This window comes from Panulirus ornatus, chromosome 7 (assembly GCF_036320965.1).
Source record: "Panulirus ornatus isolate Po-2019 chromosome 7, ASM3632096v1, whole genome shotgun sequence".
In the NCBI taxonomy this organism is placed as follows: Eukaryota; Metazoa; Arthropoda; class Malacostraca; order Decapoda; family Palinuridae; genus Panulirus; species Panulirus ornatus.
The window spans coordinates 51017005-51041667 of NC_092230.1; the positions used below are offsets into that span (position 1 = coordinate 51017005).

At 39.4% G+C, this 24663-nt stretch overlaps 1 protein-coding gene across 3 annotated transcripts in view; it reads left to right on the forward strand.

Moving 5' to 3' along the window:
* The window catches only part of LOC139749639 (RUN domain-containing protein 1-like), a 250604-nt gene extending 226490 nt beyond the window's left edge, over window positions 1–24114 (forward strand). For 2 of the 3 annotated variants that reach the window (XM_071663796.1, XM_071663798.1), the window contains exons 12-14: window positions 4976–5121; window positions 15021–15115; window positions 23114–24114. In XM_071663796.1, the coding sequence (XP_071519897.1) occupies window positions 4976–5121; window positions 15021–15115; window positions 23114–23220 (348 nt within the window). In that variant the 3' untranslated portion in view covers window positions 23221–24114. Of the gene's footprint in view, window positions 1–4975; window positions 5122–5353; window positions 5546–15020; window positions 15116–23113 lie in introns of those variants that run through there. The other variant, XM_071663799.1, reaches the window with a different exon arrangement.
* The last annotated feature ends 549 nt before the right edge of the window (window positions 24115–24663 follow it).

Consider the following 24663-nt stretch of genomic DNA (forward strand, 5'->3'; position numbering starts at 1 on the left):
AACCTCTCACTAATCCCTGGCTTTAATCCCAAGACATTCCCAAACCACTCTTCTCCTTTACCCTTGAGCTTCATTTCACTCAAAGCCAGAACATCCAGGTTCCTTTCCTCAAACATACTACCTATCTCTCCTTTTTTCTCATCTTGGTTGCATCACACACATTTTGACACCCCAGTCTAAGTCTTCGAGGAGCATGAGCACTCCCCGCATGACTCCTTCTTCTGTTTCCCCTTTTAGAAACTTAAAATACAAGGAGGGGAGGGTTTCGAGCCTTTGTGGATATGAGTGGAGAGGCCATTCTTTGTCTGTTTTCTGGCACTACCTCATAGCAGGAAACGGCAATCAAGTATGATATAAATAATACGTGTCGTAGAAGGCGTCTAAAGGGGACGGGAGCGGGCAGGGCTGGAAACCCTCCCCTCCTTGTATTTTAACTTTCTAAAAGGGGAAACAGAAGAAGGAGTCATGCGGGGAGTGCTCATCCTCCTCGAAGGCTCAGATTTGGAGGTCTAAATGTGTGTGGATGTAACCAAGATGAGAAAAAAGGAGAGATAGGTAGTATGTTTGAGGAAAGGAACCTGGAGGTTTTGGGCTCTGAATGAAATGAAGCTCAAGGGTAAAGGGGAAGAGTGGTTTGGGAATATCTTGGGAGTAAAGTCAAGGGTTAGTGAGAGGACAAGAGCAAGAGAAGTAGTAGCACTACTCCTGAAACAGGAGTGGTGGGAGTATGTGATAGAGTGTAAGAAAGTAAACTCTAGATGGATATGGGTAAAACTGAAAGTGGATGGAGAGAGATGGTTGATTACTGGTGCATATACACCCGGGCATGAGAAGAAAGATCATGAGAGGCAAGTGTTTTGGGAGCAGCAGAGTGAGTGTGTTAGTAGTTTTGATGCACTAGACCGGGTTATAGAGATGGGTGATTTGAATGCGAAGGTGAGTAATGTGGCAGTTGAGGGAATAATTGGTGTATATGGGTGTTCATTGTTGTAAATGGAAATGGTGAAGAGCTTGTATATTTATGTTCTGAAAAAGGACTGGTGATTGGGAATACCTGGTTTAAAAAGAGAGATATACATAAGTATACGTATGTAAGTAGGAGAGATGGCCAGAGAGCATTATTGGATTATGTGTTAATTGATAGGCGCGCGAAAGTTAGACTTTTGGATGTTAATGTGCTGAGAGGTGCAACTGGAGGGATGTCTGATTATTATCTTGTGGAGACGAAGGTGATGATTTGTAGAGGTTTTCAGAAAAGAAGAGAGAATGTTTGGGTGAAGAGAGTGGTGAGAGTGAGCTTGGGAAGGAGACGTGTGTGAGGAAGTACCAGGAGAGACTGAGTACAGAATGGAAATAGGTGAGAACAAAGGATGTAAGGGGAGTGGGGGAGGAATGGGATGTATTTAGGGAAGCAGTGATGGCTTGCACAAAAGATGCTTGTGGCATGAGAAGCGTGGGAGGTGGGCAGATTAGAAAGGGTAGTGAGTGGTGGGATGAAGAAGTAAGATTATTAGTGAAAGAGAAGAGAGAGGCATTTGGATGGTTTTTGCAGGGAAATAATGCAAATGACTGAGATATGTAGAAAAGAAAGAGGCAGTAGGTCAAGTGAAATGTGCAAGAGGTGAAAAAGAGGGCAATTGAGAGTTGGGGTGAGAGAGTAGCATTAAATTTTAGGGAGAATAAAAAGATGTTTTGGAAGGAGGTACATAAAGTGCGTAAGACAATGGAACAAATGGGAACTTCAGTGAAGGGGGCTAATGGGGAGGTGATAACAAGTAGTGGTGCTGTGAGGAGATGGAGTAAGTATTTTGAAGGTTTGTTGAATGTGTTTGATGATAGAGTGGCAGATATAGGGTGTTTTGGTCGAGGTGGTGTGCAAAGTGAGAGGGTTAGGGAGAATGGTTTGGTAAACAGGGAAAAGGTAGTAAAAGCTTTGCGGAAGTTGAAAGCCAGCAAGGCAGCAGGTTTGGATGGAATTGCAGTGGAATTTATTAAAAAAGGGGGTGACTGTATTATTGACTGGTTGGTAAGGTTATTTAATGTATGTATGACTCATGGTATAAGTTTGTTGAGTATTCCTGTGAAATTATATGGGAGGGTATTGATTGAGAGGGTGAAGGCATGTGCAGAGCTTCAGATTGGGGAAGAGCAGTGTGGTTTCAGAAATGGTAGAGGATGTGTGGATCAGGTGTTTGCTTTGAAGAATGTATGTGAGAAATACTTAGAAAAGCAAATGGATTTGTATGTAGTATTTATGGATCTGGAGAAGGCATATGATAGAATTGATAGAGATGCTCTGTGGAAGGTATTAAGAATATATGGTGTGGGAGGCAAGTTGTTAGAAGCAGTGAAAAGTTTTTATCGAGGATGTAAGGCATGTGTACGTGTAGGAAGAGAGGAAAGTGATTGGATCTCAGTGAATGTTGGTTTGCGGCAGGGGTGTGTGATGTCTCCATGGTTGTTTAATTTGTTTATGGGTGGGGTTGTTAGGGAGGTGAATGCAAGAGTTTTGGAAAGAGGGGCAAGTATGTAGTCTGCTGTGGATGAGAGAGCTTGGGAAGTGAGTCAGTTGTTGTTCGCTGATGATACGTCACTGGTGGCTGATTCGGGTGAGAAACTGCAGAAGCTGGTGACTGAGTTTGGTAAACTGTGTAAAAGAAGGAAGCTGAGAGTAAATATGAATAAGAGCAAGGTTATTAGGTACAGTAGGGTTGAGGGTCAAGTCAATTGGGAGGTAAGTTTGAATGGAGAGAAACTGGAGGAAGTGAAGTGTTTTAGATATCTGGGAGTGGATTTGGCAGCGGATGGAACCATGGAAGCGGAAGTGAACCATAGGGTGGCAGAGGGGGCGAAAGTTCTGGGAGTGTTGAAGAATGTGTGGTAGTCGAGCACATTATCTCCGAAAGCAAAAATGGGTATGTTTGAAGGAATAGTGGTTCCATCAATGTTATATGGTTGCGAGGCGTGGGCTATAGATAGAGTTGTGTGGAGGAGGGTGGATGTGCTGGAAATGAGATGTTTGAGGACAATATGTGGTGTGAGGTGGTTTGATCAAGTAAGTAATGAAAGGGTAAGAGAGATGTGTGGTAATAAAAAGAGTGTGGTTGAGAGAGCAGAAAAGGGTGTTTTGAAATGGTTTGGTCACATAGAGAGAATGAGTGAGGAAAGATTGACCAAGAGGATATATGTGTCAGAGGTGGAGGGAACGAGGAGAAGTGGGAGACCAAATTGGAGGTGGAAAGATGAAGTGAAAAAGATTTTGAGTGATCGGGGCCTGAAAATGCAGGAGGGTAAAAGGCATGCAAGGAATAGAGTGAATTGGAATGATGTGGTATACCGGGCTCGCCATGCTGTCAGTGGATTGAACCAGGGCATGTGAAGCGTCTGGGGTAAACCATGGAAAATTCTGTGGGGCCTGGACGTGGAAAGGGAGCTGTGGTTTCAGTGCATTATACATGACAGCTAGAGACTGAGTGTGAACGACTGTGGCCTTTGTTGTCTTTTCCTAGCACTACCTCGCACACATGCAGGGGGAGGGTGTTGTTATTTCATGTGTGGCGAGGTGGCGATGGAAAGAGGGGCAAGTATGAAGTCAGTTGGGGATGAGAGAGCTTGGGAAGTGAGTCAGTTGTTGTTCGCTGATGATACAGCGCTGGTGGCTGATTCATGTGAGAAACTGCAGAAGCTGGTGACTGAGTTTGATAAAGTGTGTGGAAGAAGAAAGTTAAGAGTAAATGTGAATAAGAGCAAGGTTATTAGGTACAGTAGGGTTGAGGGTCAAGTCAATTGGGAGGTGAGTTTGAATGGAGAAAAACTGGAGGAAGTGAAGTGTTTTAGATATCTGGGAGTGGATCTGTCAGCGGATGGAACCATGGAAGCGGAAGTGGATCATAGGGTGGGGGAGGGGGCGAAAATTCTGGGGGCCTTGAAGAATGTGTGGAAGTCGAGAACATTATCTTGGAAAGCAAAAATGGGTATGTTTGAAGGAATAGTGGTTCTAACAATGTTGTATGGTTGCGAGGCGTGGGCTATGGATAGAGTTGTGCGCAGGAGGATGGATGTGCTGGAAATGAGATGTTTGAGGACAATGTGTGGTGTGAGGTGGTTTGATCGAGTGAGTAACGTAAGGGTAAGAGAGATGTGTAGAAATAAAAAGAGCGTGGTTGAGAGAGCAAGAGAGGGTGTTTTGAAGTGGTTTGGGCACATGGAGAGAATGAATGAGGAAAGAATGACCAAGAGGATATATGTGTCGGAGGTGGAGGGAACGAGGAGAAGAGGGAGACCAAATTGGAGGTGGAAAGATGGAGTGAAAAAGATTTTGTGTGATCGGGGCCTGAACATGCAGGAGGGTGAAAGGAGGGCAAGGAATAGAGTGAATTGGAGCAATGTGGTATACCGGGGTTGACGTGCTGTCAGTGGATTGAATCAAGGCATGTGAAGCGTGTGGGGTAAACCATGGAAAGCTGTGTAGGTATGTATATTTGCGTGTGTGGACGTATGTATATACATGTGTATGGGGGGGGGTTGGGCCATTTCTTTCGTCTGTTTCCTTGCGCTACCTCGCAAACGCGGGAGACAGCGACAAAGTATAGAAAAAAAAACAACAACTATGAATTATGCACATGTGTATATATGTATATGTCTGTGTGTGTATATATATGTATACATTGAGATGTATAGGTATGTATATTTGCGTGTGTGGACGTGTATGTATATACATGTGTATGTGGGTGGGTTGGGCCATTCTTTCATCTGTTTCCTTGCGCTACCTCGCTAACGCGGGAGACAGTGACAAAGCAAAATAGATAAATAGATAATTGCATAGAAAGGTTAGGGCCCGCTAAGAATCAGGAACTGTTCAGTTTTCATCTTTTTTGAACATCTTTTCCATGTAACCCAATTTTCTGTAAATATTGATTTCATTTTCTAGATATGATCCTAATGATTTTCTTATGTTTTTCCTATCTGTTTTCAGAGTTTCAACTTAGAAATCACTGGTGGATCTGCAATTACCAACAAACAAAGCCTTTTAGGAGTGATTGGCAGCATAATTTCGTCACACACACCTCTCAAACGGAGCTATGATTCACATTTCAAGGCCTTTGTGTGTGCTGCTCTTAAGTGAGTACGTTTGTTATGGTCTAACAATGATTTTATGGTCTAAAAATGGTCTAACATCTTGTACATGTCTGTTGTCTTTAACTTTCCATGTACACAGGATAGATCAAGTACAGCCTATCATAACAATAGCAGCTATCAAGAAATTATGTTCAGTGTGGTGAAGTAAACAGATAGTTCCTTTCAATATACCTATGGATCTATCTGTTATTTGTTTCTCCATTTTTCTGTACAGAGGGTGGATCAAGTGCATATGGAAAAGCACAATTTATTGGAATTAATTCTTCAGGACAAGGGTTTCTCCACCTCAACCTCATAAGCTGGCAAAACGGTTGGGATGTCCAGACCCTTAGAGTTGACTTCCTGTTTGTATGGGTTTGTAACTTTGCATTCTAAACCCTTCTGTTCCTCATATATTTTAACCCATATAAATTAGGACTGAGCCATGGCTTGTGAAACTTCTGGGGTAAACCATAGAAGGGTCTGTGGGGCCTGTATGTGGATAGGAAGCTGTGGTTTCAGTGCATTACACATGACAGCTAGAGACTGAGTGTGAACGAATGTGGCCTTTTTTGTCTGTTTTCCTGGTGCTACCTTGCTGAAGCAGGGGTAGCAATACTGTCTCCCGCATTAGCGAGGTAGCGCAAGGAAACAGACGAAAGAATAGCCCAACCTACCCACATACACATGTATATACATAAACACCCTCACACGCACATATACATACCTATACATTTCAACTTATACTCACATATCCATGCACAGACATATACATATATACACATGTACATATCCATGCTTGCTGCCTTCATCTATTCCCATCGCCACCCTACCACACATGGCACACCCTCTCCTTGTGCGCGTGCGAAGTAGCACTAAGAAAAGACAACAGAGGCCACAATTGTTCACATTCAGTTTCTAGCTGTCATGTGTAATGCACAGAAACCACAGCTCCTTTTCCACGTCCAGCCCCCATAAAACTTTCCATGGTTTACCTCAGATGCTTCACATGCCCCCATTCAATCCATTGACAGCATGTCAACCCCTATATACCACATCGTTCCAATTCACTCTATTCCTTGCACACCTTCCACCCTCCTGTATGTTCAGGCACCGATCGCTCAAAATCTTTTTCACTTCATCCTTCCACCTCCAATTTAGTCTCCCACTTCTCATCGTTCCCTCCACCTCTGACACATATATCCTCTTTGTCAGTCTTTCCTCACTCATTCTCTCCATGTGACCAAACCATTTCGATACACCCTCTTCTGCTCTCTCAACCACACTCTTTTTATTACCACACATCTCTCTTACCCTTTCATTACTTACTCGATCAAACCACCTCACACCACAAATTGTCCTCAAACATCTCATTTTCAACACATCCACCCTCCTCTGCATAACCCTATCTATAACCCATGTCTTGCAACCATATAGCATTGTTGGAACCACTATTCCTTCAAATATACCCATTTTTGCTTTCTGAGATAACGTTCTTGCCTTCCACACATTCTTCAATGCTCCCACTGCTAAATCCACTCCCAGATATCTAAAACACTTCTTCCTCCAGTTTTTCTCCATTCAAACTTACCTCCCAGTTGACTTGTTCCTCAACCTTGCTGAACCTGATAACCTGACCATCTCACTTTGCACACCACCTCAACCAAAACATCCTATAACTGCCACTCTGTCATCAACCCCATTCAGTCAATACCCTCCCATGTGATTTCTCAGGAATATTCAACAAATGTGCACCTCTAATTTGAACACACCTTTATCTCCTTTGCCTGTGTACAATGGCACTTTGCATGCATTCCGCCAGTCCCCAGGCACTTCACCATAAACCATCCATATATTGAATATCCTCACCAACCAGTCAACAACAGTCACTTCCTTTTTTGAAAAATTCCACTGTAATACCATCTAAACCCGCCGCCTTGCCAGCTTTCATTTTCCACAAAGCTTTCACTACCTCTTCTTTGTTTACCAAACCATTCTCCCAGACCCTTTCACTTTGCACACCACCTCAACCAAAACATCCTATATCTGCCACTCTTTCATCAACCCCATTCAACAGACCCTCAAAATACTCACTCCATCTCCTTTTCCCTTCACCACTTCTTGTTATTACCTCCCCATTAGCCCCCTTCACCGATGTTCCCAATTGTTGTCTTTTCTTATGAACTTTATTTACATCCTTCCAAAACATCTTTTTATTCTCCCTAAATTTAATGATACTCTCTCACCCCAACTCTCATTTGCCCTCTCTCTTACCTCTGTTAAATGAAGTCAGTTTAATGATATTATCTGTTCATTTGCTTGGTCTTTGCTGGGTATGTATCAGTATATTAGAACATCGCAGTATATTTCCCATGCTTATTTGAAGTATAGAATTGTTTGAATATGCTATCTTTCTATTTTAAAACAAAAAGTTTTTTGAGCTAAAATATAATCTGCAATTTTTAGTCCTTTTCTCAGAAAAATAAATTTACTTTGAAATCTCATGATAAAGAGTATTTATTCCTGCTGAGTTCAAATCTGAGGTTAAAATATCATTTGATTGTCTTTTATTATTTTTTATTTTACTTTGTCGCTGTCTCCTGTATCAGCGAGGTAGTGCAAGGAAACACACAAGAATGGCCCAACCCACCCACATACACATGTATATACATACGTTCACACACGCACATATACATACCTATACATCTCAACGTATACATATATATACACACACAGACATATACATATATACACATGTACATAATTCATACTGTGTGCCCTTATTCATTCCTGTCGCCACCCCGCCACACATGAAATGGAAACCCCCCTCCCCCCGCATGTGCACGAGGTAGTGCTAGGAAAAGACAACAAAGGTCACATTCGTTAACACTCAGTCTCTAGCTGTCATGTATAATGCACCGAAACCACAGCTTCCTTTCCACATCCAGGCCCCACAGAACTTTCCATAGTTTACCCCAGACGCTTCACATGCCCTGGTTCAATCCATTGACAGCACATCGACCCCGGTATACTACATCATTCCAATTCACTCTATTCTTTGCATGCCTGTTACCCTCCAGCATGTTTAGGCCCGATCACTCAAAATCTTTTTCACTTCATCTTTCCACCTTCAATTTGGTCTCCCACTTCTCCTCGTTCCCTCCACCTCTGACACATATATCCTCTTTGTCATTCTTTCCTCACTCATTCTCTCCATGTGACCAAACCATTTCAAAACACCCTCTTCTGCCCTCTCAACCACACTCTTTTTATTACCACACATCTCTCTTACCCTTTCATTACTTACTCGATCAAACCACCTCGCACCACTTATTGTCCTCAAACATCTCATTTCCAGCACATCCACCCTTCTCCACTTAACTCTATCTATAACCCATACCTTGCAACCATATAACATTGATGGAACCACTATTCCTTCAAACATACCCATTTTTGCTTTTCAAGATAATGTTCTCGACTTCCACACATTTTTCAACGCTCCCAGAACTTTCGCCCCTTCCCCCACCCTATGATTCACTTCTGCTTTCATGGTTCCATCCACTGCCAAATCCACTCTTTATGAACCTTATGAACCTTAATTAAACTGTTGAGTTAAGTCAATTTAAGAATATTATCTGATCATTTGTATCATCTTTGCAGAGTATATATCAGCATCTCAGAACTTCATGATATATTTTTTATGATGATTAGAAGTATAGAAGTGTTTGAATATGTTATCTTACAATTTTGAAACAAAAAGTTTTTTTTAGCCAGAATGTACCCTGAACTATCACCTGCAATTTTTGGTACTTTTCCAAAAAAAAAAAAATAGTTTTCTTTAGACTCTCATTGTAAGGAGCATTTTTCATGCTGAATTCAAATCTTTGGTTAAAGTATCTTTTCATTGTCATTTTGAATTGTGATTAAGCTGTTAAATAAAGTCAATTTAAGAATATTACCTGATCATTTGCTTGGTCTTATTGGGTAAGTGTCAGTATATTAGAACATTTTGATATATATTTCATAATTATTTGAAGTATAGATGTGTTTCAATATGTTATCTTTTAATTTTGAATAAAAAAAATTTTCTGCTAAAATATACCGTGCAATTTATGGTACTTTTCTCAAAAAAATAGATTTCCTTTAAAATCACATGTTGAATGAAAATCTGATGTTGAAATATTATTTTATCTTTTTTAACTTTAATTAAGCTGTTAAATGAAGTCAATTTAATGATATTTGTTCATTGTATGGTCTTTGCTGGGTATGTATCATTATATTAGAACATTGTGATATATTTCCCGTGTTTATTTAAGGTATAGAAGTGTTTGACTATATTATCTCTCAATTTTGAAACAAAAAGGTATTTGAGCTAAAATATACTCTGAACTATTACCTGCAATTTTTGGTACTTTTCTCAGAAAATAGATTTCCCTTAAAATCTCATTATAAGGAGTATTTGTCATGCTGAATAGAAATCTGTGATTAAAAGATCATTTGATCATCTTTTTTGAACCTTAATTAAGCTGTTAAATGAAGTCAATTTAAGAATATCTGATCATTTGCTTTGTCTGTACTGGGTATGTATCAGTATCTTAGAACATCGTGAAATATTTTCCATACTCATTTGAAGTATAGAAGTGTTTGAATATTTTACCTTTAGATTTTGAAGCAAAAAGTTTTTTGAGCTAAACTATACTTTGAAATATTTACCTGCAATTTTTGGTAATTTTCTTTGAAAAATAGATTTCTTTTAAGATCTTATTATAAGGAGTATTTTTCGTGCTGAATACAAATCTGTGGTTAAAATATCGTCTGATGGTCTTTTTTGATTTTAATTAAGCTCTTGAAAGAAGTCAAATTATGAATATTATCTGGTCTTGTGCATCATCTTTACTGGGTATTTGATTTCGAAACAAAAGGTTTTTTTTAGCTAAAATGTACCCTGAACTATTTTATTATCTGCAATTTTGGTACTTTTCTCAGAAAAATAGATTTCCTTTGAAATCTTATTATAAGGAGTATTTTTCATGCTAAATACAATTCTGTGTTTAGAATAGCGTTTGATCATCTTTTTGAACTTGAACTAAGCTGTTACATGAAGTCTGTTTAAAAATATTATCTGATCACATGTTTGGTCTTTACTGGGTATGTATCAGTCTTAGAACATCGTGATATATTTTCCATGCTTATTTCAAGTGAAGAAGTGTTTGAATATGTTACCTTTCAGTTTTGAAGCAAAAAGTTTTTTGAGCTAAAGTATACCCTTAACTATTATAACCTGCAATCAATGGCACTTTTCTCAGGAAAATAGATTTCCTTTAAAATCTCCGTAGAATGAGTATTGTTCATGCTGAATACAAATCTGTGGGTAAAATATCTTTAGATTGTCTTTATGAACTTTAATTAAGCTGTTAAATGAGGTCAGTTTAAGAATATTATCTGATCATTTGCATTGTCTTTTCTGGATATGTATCAGTATCATAGAATATCATGATATATTTTCCATGGGAGTAAAGTCAGGGGTTAGTGAGAGGACAAGAGCAAGGGAAGGAGTAGCAGTACTCCTGAAACAGGAGTTGTGGGAGTATGTGATAGAATGTAAGAAAGTAAATTCTCGATTAATTTGGGTAAAACTGAAAGTTGATGGAAAGAGGTGGGTGATTATTGGTGCATATGCACCTGGGCATAAGAAGAAAGATCATGAGAGGCAAGTGTTTTGGGAGCAGCTGAATGAGTGTGTTAGTGGTTTTGATGCACAAGACCGGGTTATAGTGATGGGTGATTTGAATGCAAAGGTGAGTAATGTGGCAGTTGAGGGAATAATTGGTATACATGGGGTGTTCAGTGTTGTAAATGGAAATGGTGAAGAGATTGTAGATTTATGTGCTGAAAAAGGAATGGTGATTGGGAATACCTGGTTTAAAAAGCGAGATATACATAAGTATACTTATGTAAGTAGGAGAGATGGCCAGAGAGCGTTATTGGATTACGTGTTAATTGACAGGCGCATGAAAGAGAGACTTTTGGATGTTAATGTGTTGAGAGGTGCAACTGGAGGGATGTCTGATCATTATCTTGTGGAGGCTAAGGTGAAGATTTGTATGGGTTTTCAGAAAAGAAGAGTGAATGTTGGGATGAAGAGGGTGGTGAGAGTAAGTGAGCTTGGGAAGGAGACTTGTGTGAGGAAGTTAAGAGTAAATTTGAATAAGAGCAAGGTTATTAGGTACAGTAGGGTTGAGGGTCAAGTCAATTGGGAGGTAAGTTTGAATGGAGAAAAACTGGAGGAAGTAAAGTGTTTTAGATATCTGGGAGTGGATCTGGCAGCGGATGGAACCATGGAAGCGGAAGTGAATCATAGGGTGGGGGAGGGGGCGAAAATCCTGGGAGCCATGAAGAATGTGTGGAAGTCGAGAACATTATCTCGGAAAGCAAAAATGGCTATATTTGAAGGAATAGTGGTTCCAACAATGTTGTATGGTTGCGAGGCGTGGGCTATGGATAGAGTTGTATGCAGGAGGGTGGATGTGCTGGAAATGAGATGTTTGAGGACAATGTGTGGTGTGAGGTGGTTTGATCGAGTAAGTAATGTAAAGGTAAGGGAGATGTGTGGAAATAAAAAGAGCATGGTTGAGAGAGCAGAAGAGGGTGTTTTGAAATGGTTTGGGCACATGGAGAGAATGAGTGAGGAAAGATTGACCAAGAGGATATATGTGTCGGGGGTGGAGGGAACGAGGAGAAGTGGGAGACCGAATTGGAGGTGGAAAGATGGAGTGAAAAAGATTTTGAGTGATCGGGGCCTGAACATGCAGGAGGGTGAAAGGCGGGAAGGAATAGAGTGAATTGGATCGATGTGGTATACCGGGGTTGACGTGCTGTCAGTGAATTGAATCAGGGCATGTGAAGTGTCTGGGGTAAACCATGGAAAGTTGTGTGGGGCCTGGATGTGGAAAGGAAGCTGTGGTTTCGGGCATTATTGCATGACAGCTAGAGACTGAGTGTGAACGAATGGGGCCTTTGTTGTCTTTTCCTAGCGCTACCTCGCACACCTCATATGAGGGGGGGAGGGGGATGGTATTCCATGTGTGGCGAGGTGGCGATGGGAATGAATAAAGGCAGACAGTGTGAATTGTGTGCATGGGTATATATGTATGTGTCTGTGTGCGTATATATATGTGTACATTGAAATGTATAGGTATGTATATTTCCGTGTGTGGACGTGTATGTATATACATGTGTATGGGGGTGGGTTGGGCCATTTCTTTCGTCTGTTTCCTTGCGCTACCTTGCAAACGCGGGAGACAGCGACAAAGCAAAATAATAATAATAATAGAAGTGTTTGAATATGTTATCTTTTAATTTTAAAGCAAAAAGTTTTTTGAGCTAAAATGTACCCTGAACTATTACCTGCAATTTTTGGTACTTTATCTCAGAAAAAAGATTCCCTTTAAAAATCTCATCAAAACGTTTTTCCAGCTAAAATATGCCTTTAACTATTTCCTGCAATTTTTGGTACTTTTCTCAGGATAATACGTTTCCCTTTAAAATCTCATTATAAGGAGTGTTTTTGATGCTGAATACAAATCTGTGGTTAAAATATCGCTGATCATCTTTTAGGACTATGATAAGCTGTTGATTCGAATTAGAAATATCATCTTATCATTGCATGGTCTTTACTGGGTATTATCAGTACATTAGAATATCATGATATTTTCCATACTTATTTGAAGTATAGAAGTGTTTGAATATGTTTTTTCTCAATTTTAAATAAAAAAGTATTTTCACCTAAAATATACCCTGAACTACTTTACCTGTAATTTTTGGTACTTTACTCAGAAAAATAAATTTCCTTTAAAATCTCATCTTAAGTATTTTTCATGCTGAATACAAATCTGTGGGTAAAATATCATTTGATCATCTTTATGAACTTTAATTAAGCTGTTGAATGAAGTCAATTTAAGAATATTATCTGATCATTTGCATTGTCTTTACTGGGTATGTATCAGTATCATAGAATATTGTGATATATTTTCCATGATTATTTGAAGTATAGAAGTGTTTGAATATGGTATCATTCAATTTTGAAAAAAAAAGTTTTTTGAGCTAAAGTATACCCTGAACTATTTATTTATATCTATTATACTTTGTTGCTGTCTCCCATGTTAGCGAGGTAGCGTAAGGAAACAGACGAAAGAATGGCCCAACCCACACACATACACATGTATATACATACACGTCCACACACGCACATATACATACCTATACATATCAGCGTAAACATATATATATACACACAGAGACATATACATATATACACATGTACATAATTCTTAGTCTGCCCTTATTCATTCTCATTGCCACCCTGCCACACATGAAATGACAACCCCCTCCCCCCACATGTGCACGAGGTAGTGCTAGGCAAAAAAAACAAAGGCCACATTCATTAACACTCAGTCTCTAGCTGTCATGTATAATGCACCAAAACCACAGCTCCCTTTCCACATCCAGGCCCCACAAAACTTTCCATGGTTTACCCTAGACGCTTCACATGCCCTGGTTCAATCCTTTGACAGCACATCGACCCCGGTATACGACATCGTTCCAATTCACTCTATTCCTTGCACGCCTTTCACCCTCCTGCATGTTCAGCCCCAATCGCTCAAAATCTTTTTCACTCTATCTTTCCACCTCCAATTTGGTCTCCCATTTTTCCTCATTCCCTCCATCTCTCACACATAAATCCTCTTGGTCAATCTTTCCTCACTCATTCCCTTCATGTGACCAAACCATTTTAAAACACCTTTTTCTGCACTCTCAACCACACTCTTTTTATTACCACACATCTCTCTTACCCTTTGATTACTTACTCGATCAAACCACCTCACACCACATATTGTCCTCAAACATCTCATTTCCAGCACATCCACCCCCCTCTGCACAACTCTGTCTATAGCCCATGCCTCGCAACCATATAACATTGTTGGAACCACTATTTCTTCAAACATATCCATTGTTGCTTTCCAAGATAACATTCTCGACTTCCACACATTTTTCAACGCCCTTAGAACCTTCACCCCCTCCCCCAACTTATGACTCACTTCTGCTTCCATGGTTCCATCCACTGCCAAATCCCCTCCCAGATATCTAAAACACTTCACTTCCTCCAGTTTTTCTCCATTCAAACTTACCTCCTAATTAACTTTTCCCTCAACCCTACTGTACCTAATAACCTTGCTCTTATTCACATGTACTCTCAGCTTTCTTCTTTCACACACTCAGTCACCAGCTTCTGCAGTTTCGCACCTGAATCAGCCACCAACTGACTCACTTCCCAAGCTCTCTCATGCACAACAGACTGCATACTTGCCCCTCTTTCCAAAACTCTTGCATTCACCTCCCTAACAAATTATGTATCTTTCCATTTCAAAAAAATTCTTGGCTGAGTTCATATGATTGCATATGAAAAATCTTCAAACATTATCTTAAAGGATCATTTGCACATTTCCACCTATCAAAGTCTTATTAGCAACACTAAAAGCATTTGCCAAAGAATGTTAAATATTGGCTTTTTTATATATGTGCTTGAAAAGAAGAAGGCTTACTTTAGCATGTTTATGTTTGGAACGAAGTAGGAAAGCAAGAAAAAATTATGGATGACAGAATCCCATATATGTGTATATGAAATGTCTGTTCTCTTTTTCCACTAATTTCATCGGCCACATTCATAGTACAGTCCCAAATCATTGAACTGTTCTTTTCCTTAAAGTTTATTAATACATTGTATATTATATTTGTCTTCATAACGTATGTCGAATGCTTTTAACTGGTTAATGCTACTTTGCTTTAGATTGAGGCAGAGACATTACGTAATCTCATTGTATTATCTTTTTCTGCTTCTTTAGTCAGAAGAAGTTGATAGTGTGGCTGCGTCTCATTTTCCGGACACAATTATTAACAGAAAACTATTACCAGCCTTGGAGTTATGTCAGCAAAACTGGTATGTATTCTATATTATATTTTGTAACTGGTATTGACATACAGAGAAGTACTGGCTTGTTAGAGAGTTCCACATTGTTGGTAACCATTTAGTGTGAAATCATGTTGTGAACCCCTTCCTCAGGTAACCAGTGGGTGAAAACTCCTTCACAGAGTTGAAGTTTCCTTTCAGGAGGCACATTATCTTGACTTACTGGCAAGGCAGCAGGACTCAGTGATGTTACAATTGAATTAAGAAAGGAGACTGTTGTTGATTGGTTCGTAAGGATATTATTTATTGTTTGTATTGATCATGGTGATGTGCCTAAGGATTGGCAGGATGTATATATAGTGCCACTGTACAAAGGCAAAGGAGATAAAGGTGAGTGTTCAAACTACAGCAGTATGTCTTTTGAGTATACCTGATAAGTTGTAGGGAGGATATTGATTGAGAGGGTGAAGGCATGTATAGAGCATCAGATTAAGGAGAAGCAATGTGATTTCAGAAGTGGTTGCCTTAAAGAATGCATGTTAGAAGTACTTTTAAAAACAGACGGATTTGTATATGACATCTATGGATCTGGGGAAGGCATATGATAGGGTTGATAGAGATGCTGTATGGAAGGCCTAAAGAATATATGGTGTGGGAGGAAAGCTACTGGAAGCAGTGAGAACTTTTTATCATGGGTGTAAGATGTATGTATGAGTAGGGAGAGAGGAGAGTGAATGGTTCCAAGTGAAGGTTGCTTTGTGGCACAGGTGTCAGGTGTTACCATGGTTGTTTGATTTGTTCATGGATGGGGTGGTGAGGGAGGTAAATGCAAGTCTTAAAGAGACTGGCAAGAATGCAGTGTGGGGGGATGAGAGGGCCTGGGAGGTGAGTCATTTGTTTGTTAATACAGCACTAGTGGCTGATTTAAGTGCAGAACTGCAGGAGTTGGTGACTGAGTTTGGAAGGGTGTGTGAAAGGAGAAATTACAGTGAATGTGAATAATGGCAAGGTTATTAGGTTCAGCAGGGCTGAGGTACAAGTTGTTTAAGATGTAAGTTTGAATGGAGAAAAATTGGAGGAAGTTAAATGCTTTAGATATCTGGGAGTGGACATGGCAGTGAATGGAACAATGGAAGTGGGAGTGAATCATAGGATGGTGGAGGAAGCAAAGGTTCTGGGAGCACTGAAGAATTTATACAAAGAGAGAATGTTATTTGGGAGGACAAAAATGGGTATATTTGAAGAAGCTTAGGGTATGTTGAAATGGTTTGGACATATGCAGAGATTGAGTGAAGAAATGTTGACAAAGGGGATATTGTCAAAAGTGGAGGGAACAAGAAGAATGGAGAGACCAAATTGGAGATGGAAGGATGGAAAGAGAAAGATTTTGAGTGATCTAGGTGTAAACATGCAGAAGGGTGAAAAGCATGCACTGAATAGAGTTGATTGGAACTGTGTGGTATACTGGGGTCAACTTGCTGTTAGTGGACTGAAGCATGGCATGTGAGGCATCCTGGGTAAACCATGGAAAGATGTGTGGGTCTGGCTGTGAATAGGGAGCTGTGATTTTGGTGCATTACTCATGACAGCTTGAGTACAGATGTGAGCAGAAGCAGCCTTTCTTCTGTTTCCTGGTGCTACCTAGCTGACTCAGTAGGCAGCAATCAGGAGTGGGAGAGAAGAAAATGTATATGTTATTATTTTTTCTTTTGTGTCTATGCTGTTTCATTTGGAGTGGGATGGTGATGGGAATGTATGATGGTGAACAAGTTTGAATATTTGTATGTGTATATATGCAGGTTATCTGTGGGAAAATTAAACATGATAAGTTCCCAAGTTCACTTTCGTGTAATGATCACATCAGCAGGGGAGACACAAGAGTGAGATATAGAACAATCAGTTGATACACAAGGAAGAGATGTAGCTAGGATGCCATTGGTGGTGTTTGGATTGGTGTGTTTGAGTCTAGCAACATGAGTGTCATAAAACTTTATTATTTGGACAAGAATTGGATCTGTTTACAAATTTTTTCTTCAGTAAAGCTATCCAATTTTCTTTGTGTATTTGATAGTAGCAGATTCAGTGATATTACTCATGGTAAAGAACTTGTCCAACAAACAACTAAACAAGGATTCATTGTCTTCCTTAGGTTATGGATTAAGCTTTGTATGCTCTAACAAAGAAGTTGACTGTGTCAATATTACAATGTCATTCCGTAATTTAGAAAAGCAGTCTTGGAAAGAGGGGCAAGTATGAAGTCTGTTGGGGATGAGAGAGCTTGGGAAGTGAGTCAGTTGTTGTTCGCTGATGATACAGCGCTGGTGGCGGATTCATGTGAGAAACTGCAGAAGCTGGTGACGGAGTTTGGTAAAGTGTGTGGAAGAAGAAAGTTAAGGGTAAATGTGAATAAGAGCAAGGTTATTAGGTACAGTAGGGTTGAGGGTCAAGTCAATTGGGAGGTGAGTTTGAATGGAGAAAAACTGGAGGAAGTGAAGTGTTTTAGATATCTGGGAGTGGATCTGTCAGCGGATGGAACCATGGAAGCGGAAGTGGATCATAGGGTGGGGGAGGGGGCGAAAATTTTGGGAGCCTTGAAAAATGTGTGGAAGTCGAGAACATTATCCCGGAAAGCAAAAATGGGTATGTTTGAAGGAATAGTGGTTCCAACAATGTTGTATGGTTGCGAGGCGTGGGCTATGGATAGAGTTGTTCGCAGGAGGATGGATGTGCTGGAAATGAGATGTTTGAGGACAATGTGTGGTGTGAGGTGGTTTGATCGAGTAAGTAACGTAAGGGTAAGAGAGATGTGTGGAAATAAAAAGAGCGTGGTTGAGAGAGCAGAAGAGGGTGTTTTGAAATGGTTTGGGCACATGGAGAGAATGAGTGAGGAAAGATTGACCAAGAGGATATATGTGTCGGAGGTGGAGGGAACGAGGAGAAGAGGGAGACCAAATTGGAGGTGGAAAGATGGAGTGAAAAGGATCTTGTGTGATCGGGGCCTGAACATGCAGGAGGGTGAAAGGAGGGCAAGGAATAGAGTGAATTGGAGCGATGTGGTATACAGGGGTTGACGTGCTGTCAGTGGATTGAATCAAGGCATGTGAAGCGTCCGGGGTAAACCATGGAAAGCTGTGTAGGTATGTATATTTGCGTGTGTGGACGTGTGTATGTACATGTGTATGGGGGGGGGGGTTGGGCCATTTCTTTCGTCTGTTTCCTTGCGCTACCTCGCAAACGCGGGAGACATCTGCTGATGAAGTTAACATTTGTAAAGGCTTAGTGTATGCCAGTTTGTCAGAACCAGTGCTTCCTAATTATCCAAAAAGTTTTATTAGTGCTATTAACATTTTGAGAAAGATAATGTCATACAAATTACTATAGCAGATAAGGCTAACACAGTTGTGATTATGGGTAAAGGTAATTGTATATGAAAATGAATGATTTTTTAAGTGGTGATAAAACATACTTTAGATTCAATAAGAATCCCCTAGAAGCAGTTAATTTTCACTCTAATAAAAAACTGAAGTTGTTGCTGAAAGGTAATGATTCTCTCATCAAAAGGTTTTCATCTTTGTCCCTTTCATTTCCATATATGTATGGACATCAAAACACATTAGCTAGATTTTTCAGCAAGACCCAAAGTATTATCAAGATGGTTAGTTTATTAAGCCCATTAGTGGATGTCAGATTCTGAATCCGTGAACAATGTAGATTTAGTTAACAAGCTTAATGATATCCATGTTGATTTTTATTTCAAACTAGTTGTTTCTGGTGTTTCATCTTTGTTCACAAAAGTTTTAGATGATGACCTTTATAATATTTGGTTGATGTCTTAGATGATATTGAGTTACCTGTTTCAGATTGAGTTTTTATTGAATTGATGAAATTGTGTATAAAAGTCTGTGTATTTCAATTTGACGTAGAACATTATGCTTAGAAATTTGTAATGGCAATGGGTAACCCTCTTTCACCACTATTAAGTAATCTTTACATGGAATATTTTGAATCGGAATTACTAAGGGATACCTTACCCTCTAATGCAATTTGGTTTAGGTATGTAGATGATGTTCTTTGTGTTTGGCCAACAAACGAAAATTTACAAACATTTTTCCCTTACCAACATGACAGAGTTAAATTATCATCATTCCAGTCTGTGTTCCTTAGGGCATTATGTATATGCAGTCCAGAATTTATTGATGATGAGTTTGAGAGGATATACCCTATTGGATCCAGTTTAAAGTATCTTAGATCTTGCATTGATAAATCACTTAAGTTGGCAACGAAATCATTTTATAGAGTTAAACCCAAACCTCTCCTTGATACCAAGAATCTTTTAGTTCTCCCTTTTAATGATAATTTTACATTACTTCCCAAGTTGCTTAAATCCTTTAATATAAATGTAGCCTTCAGCAGTATCAATACTATAAAGAATATCTTAATCAGGAACTCATCAGAAAGTTTTGATGGCTGTGTTTATAGAGTGCCATGCAAAAATTTTAATGTTCTATGTTGGGCAGACTGGTAAGGATCTTTATGTTAGACTAAAGCAGTATAGTTATAGTACAAATGCTCCCCAACTTTTGACCTGTGTAACTTACAACTATCCCTACATATGAACAGAAAAAATATGAAATAAGAAATGTAGGTAAATATAAAACTTATGCTTGGTCGTACATCCACCAGTGCTAACAGCTGCATGCATATGATAATAAGAGTAAGTGAACTTGGAAAGAAGACTTGTATGAAGAAATATTAGGAGAGATGGAGGGTAGAATGGCAAAAGGTGAGAGCAAATGAAATGAGGGGAGTGAGTGAGAAATAGGATGTATTTAGGGAAGCAGTGATGGTATGTGCAAGAGATGCATGTGGCATGAGAGAAGTGGGAGATGGGCAGATTAGAAAGGGTAGTGAACAGTGGGATGAAGAAGTAAAGTAGTTAGTGAAAGAGAAAAGAGAGTTGTTTTGACATTACTTACAAGGAAGGAGTGCAAATGACTGGGAGATGTATAAGAGAAAGCAGCATGAGGTCAAGAGGAAGGTGCAAGGGTTGAAAAAGAGGGCAAATGAGAGTTGGGGTGAGAGAGAGAGAGAGAGAGAGAGAGAGAGAGAGAGAGAGAGAGAGAGAGAGAGAGAGAGAGAGAGTTTCATTAAACTTTAGGGAGAATGATAAGATATTTTGGAAAGTGATAGATAATATGTGAAAGACATGAGAACAAATGGGAACATCAGTGAAGGGGGTAAGGGGGGAAGTGATAACAGGTAGTGATGGAGTGAGGAGGAGATGGAGTTAGTATTTTGAAGGATTGTTGAATGTGTTTGATGATAGGGTGGCAGATGTAGGGTGTTTTGGTTGGGGTGGTGTGCAAGGTGAAATAGTCAGAAAGAGTGGTTTGGTGAAAAGAGAAGCGATGGTGAAAGCCTTGCAGATGAAATGCTGCAAGGTTGTGGGATTGGATAGTATTGCAGTTGAATTTATTAAGAAAGGTGGCAACTGTGTTTTTGATTGGTTAGCATGAATGTTCAGTGTATGTGTGAAATATGGTGAAGTGCCTGAGGATTGGAGGAATGCATGTGTAGAGCCATTTTATAAAAGCAAAGGGGATAAAGGTGAGTGTTCAAACTACAGAGACATAAGTGTGTTGAGTTTACCTGGAAAATTGTATGGAAGGGTATTGATTGAGAGGATGAAAGTATGTACAGAACATCAGAAGTGGCAGAGGATGTGTGGATTAGGTTTTGACTTAGAAGAATATGTGTGAGAAGTACTTAGATAAACAAAACAGATGGATTTGTACATGGCATTTATGGATCTGGAGAAGGCATATGATAAGAGTTGGTAGAGATGCTTTTTCTCCTTTCACTGATGTCCCATTTGTTCTCTTGTCCTTCACACACTATTTACCTCCTTCCAAAACACCTTAATATTCTCCCTAAAGTTTAATGATCCTTTCACCCTAACTCGTATTTGTCCTCTTTTTCAACCCTTACACCTACCTCTTGACCTCCTGCTGCTTCTCACCTTTTGCCATTCTACCCTCAATCTCTCCTGGTATTTTTTTATACAAGTTTTCTTTCCAAGTTTACTTACTCTCACCACTTTGTCCTCCCCGACATTATCTCCTCATTTTTGAAAGCCTCTACAAATCTTCACCCTCACCTCCACAAGATAGTGATGAGACTTCCCACCAGCTGCTCCTTTCAGCACATTTACATCAAAAAGTCTCTCTTTCACATGCCTATCAATTAATACATAATCTAATAATGCCCTTTGACCATCTTACCCATTCACATTCATATACTTTTGCATGTCTTTCTCTTTAAACCAGGTATTCCCAATCACCAATCTTTTTTTCAGCACACAACTCCACAAGCTATTTCACCATTTCCATTCATAACACTAAATATCCCATTCACACCTATTATATCCTTTAACTGCCACATTATTTACCTTAGCATTTAAATCATCCATCACTAATACCTGGTCACGTGCACCAAAACTGCTGACACACTCACTCGACTGCTCCCAAAACACTTGCCTCTCATGATCTTTCTTCTCATGACAAGGTGCATAAGCACCAATAATCAATTTTACCCACATCAATCTAGAATTTACTTTCTAGCACTCCATCACACACTCCCACAACTCCTGCTTCAGGATGAGTGCTACTCCTTCCTTAGCTCTTGTCCTTTCACCAACCCCTGATTTTACTGCCAAGGCATTTCCAAACCAGTTTTCCCCTTTGCCCTTGAGCTTCACTTCACTCAGAGCCAGAACACCGTGGTTTCTTTCCTCCGACATACTGCCTGTCTTTCTTTTATACATCTTCCAGTCATTTGCACTATTTCCCTGCAAAACTCATCCAAAAGCCTCACTCTTCTCTTTAACTAATAATCTTACTTCTTCATCCTACCACTCTACCCTTTCCAGTCTGCCCACCTCCCAGACTTCTCATGCCACAAGCATCTTTTGCGCAAGTCATCACTGCTTCCTGAGATACATCCCATTCTTCCCCTACTTCCCTTAAGTCCTTTGCTCTCACCTTTTTCCATTCTGCATTCAGTCTCTCCTGGTACTTCCTCACACAAGTCTCCATCCTAAGCTCACGTACTCTCATCACTTCCTTTACCCCAACATTCTCTCTTGTTTTCTGAAAACCTCTTCTGATCTTCACTTTTGCCTCCACAAGATAATGATCAGACATCCCTCCAGTTGCACCTCTCAGCACATTAACATCCAAAAGTCTCTCTTTCACACGCCTATTAATTAACATGTAATCCAGTAACACTTTCTGGCCATCTCTCCGACTTACATATGTATACTTATGTATGTCTCTCTTTTTAAACCAGGTATTCCCAATCACCAGTCCTTTTTCAGCACGCAAATCTACAAGCTCTTCACCTTTTCCATTTACAACATTGAACACCCCATGTACACCAATTATTCCCTCAACTGCCATATTACACATCTTTGCATTCAAATCGCCCATCACTATAACCCAGTCTCGTGCATCAAAACTACTAACACACTCACTCTGCTGCTCCCAAAACACTTGCCTCTCATGATCTTTCTTCTCATTCCCAGGTGCATATGCACCAATAATCATCCATCTCTCTCCATCCACTTTCAGTTTTACCCATATCAATCTAGAGTTTACTTTCTTACACTCTATCACATACTCCCACCACTCCTGTTTCAGTAGTAGTGGTACTCCTTCCCTTGCTTTTGTCCTCTCACCTACCCCTGACTGTACTCCCAAAACAGCAGCAGGCAGTAAAATTCTTGCCCCTTTATCCAAAGTCTTCACATTGACCTCCCTCACCACCTCATCCATAAGCAGATTAAACAGACATGATGACATCACACACCCCTGCTGCTCGATATATAACTCTCTCCTGTACCTACAAATTATGTTTTATATTTCATTATAAATGATGTGCACCATGATTATCTGTACCATCAGTGTTGTAAAGTACCTTAATCATTTTAATACCTTTCTTTTACATTATTTCCCTTCTGTTACTCCTTAGGTTTTGAAGATGCCTTTCGATCACTGGAGAGACTGAACAGATACATCTTTAATCTGCCAATTGATTTAGCAGTTCGACCATTTCAGAATATCAAAGATGCCTTCTAAGTGATTGGTAAGTCATGAGGAGAAAAAGGAAAAACAAGTGAATCATCTTCATGTGTCTCACAAGTGAATAAAGCATTTTCTTCCTTTAATAAACATATGAAATACATTTTTTCCTTTACAAGTTTTTTTCTGTAGAAAATTGAAAGTATGTTTTTATTACTATTACCAACCTGTCTATAAATTTTGTAAATATGTTTTTATTATTATCATTGTTATTGCTATTATCATCATATTTTTTTGATAATTTAATGATGACCGATGAGAACCCTATATCCAGTTTTAAGAAGTAGATGTATTGTTTGACATTGACAATATCATCTTCACCCTAATAGCCATATCCAACACTTGAATTGTACTTAGAATTTTTCTGATTACTTCACTTACTGTCATCTTTAAAAACCACCATTAGATATATAATGGTTAAGCTCAAAATATTTTTTCCAGTGATATATTTGTTTTACTATGACAACAGTTGTTACCAGACTCTGCTTGCTTTAGGTTATACCGCTAGTGATAAGTAACCTTCAGTTGTGTTATATCTTTGTCATTGGATGATTTAAGCATGATCTTGTCAAAGCCATAGAAGCCCCTTAAAAGGGAGCTTGAGGTCATATAATCAAGATTGATCATGATGACACCATCCAAACAGTTGTCTTCTAGTTTGGCTTGAGCCTTTTTTTGTTAGTTTATTTTGGGTTCTTCACATGATAGTGAGTGTACCATAGTGCCAGGAATTTGTGGAGTCTTTTTGGTTTTGAATTGATAGCATCTCCCCAACACCATTGCGCCTTGCTTTTACTGCAGGGATGAAAGTTGTTATTATGTGTAAGAAAAAATGGTTGCCCTCAGCAACCAACCATGAAGATATGGGAAATAAAACTAGTGAAGAAGGAATGGCAAGAAATTTTCTCCTTTTTCGTCTTCTTTATTATCATTGTACTTGATCACCATTTCCTGCATCAGCGAGGTAGCACCAGGAAACAGATGAAGAATGGCCCATCCACTCACAAACACAGATTACTTTTTGTTGAATAATCAAGATTAGTATCACTGCAGTGCAAAAAATTGACTGTTTCCAATTTTTAGAATATATGTATAAAATACTAAAAGATTACGAATAAAGAAACTGCAGATTATGTTCTTCCAGAAATATGAATTATGAATGTTAGCTATGTTTAGGCATCCACAGAAGCCATGGAACAGTCAATCTTTGAATGATATAGAACTTTGTTTCTTCATGGTTACGTATGAGCTCAAAAATTGATTTGTCATTTTGTTTTTATGGAAAACAAATATGTTAAAGAAAGTCTTAACCTCTGTTTTCCTAGTGCTACCTCACTGAAGCAGGGGGGTAGTGATGCTGTTTCCTCTATGGCGGGGTGGCGACAGGAATGGATTAAGGCAAGTAGGAATGAATATGTCCATGTGTATATGTCTGTGTAT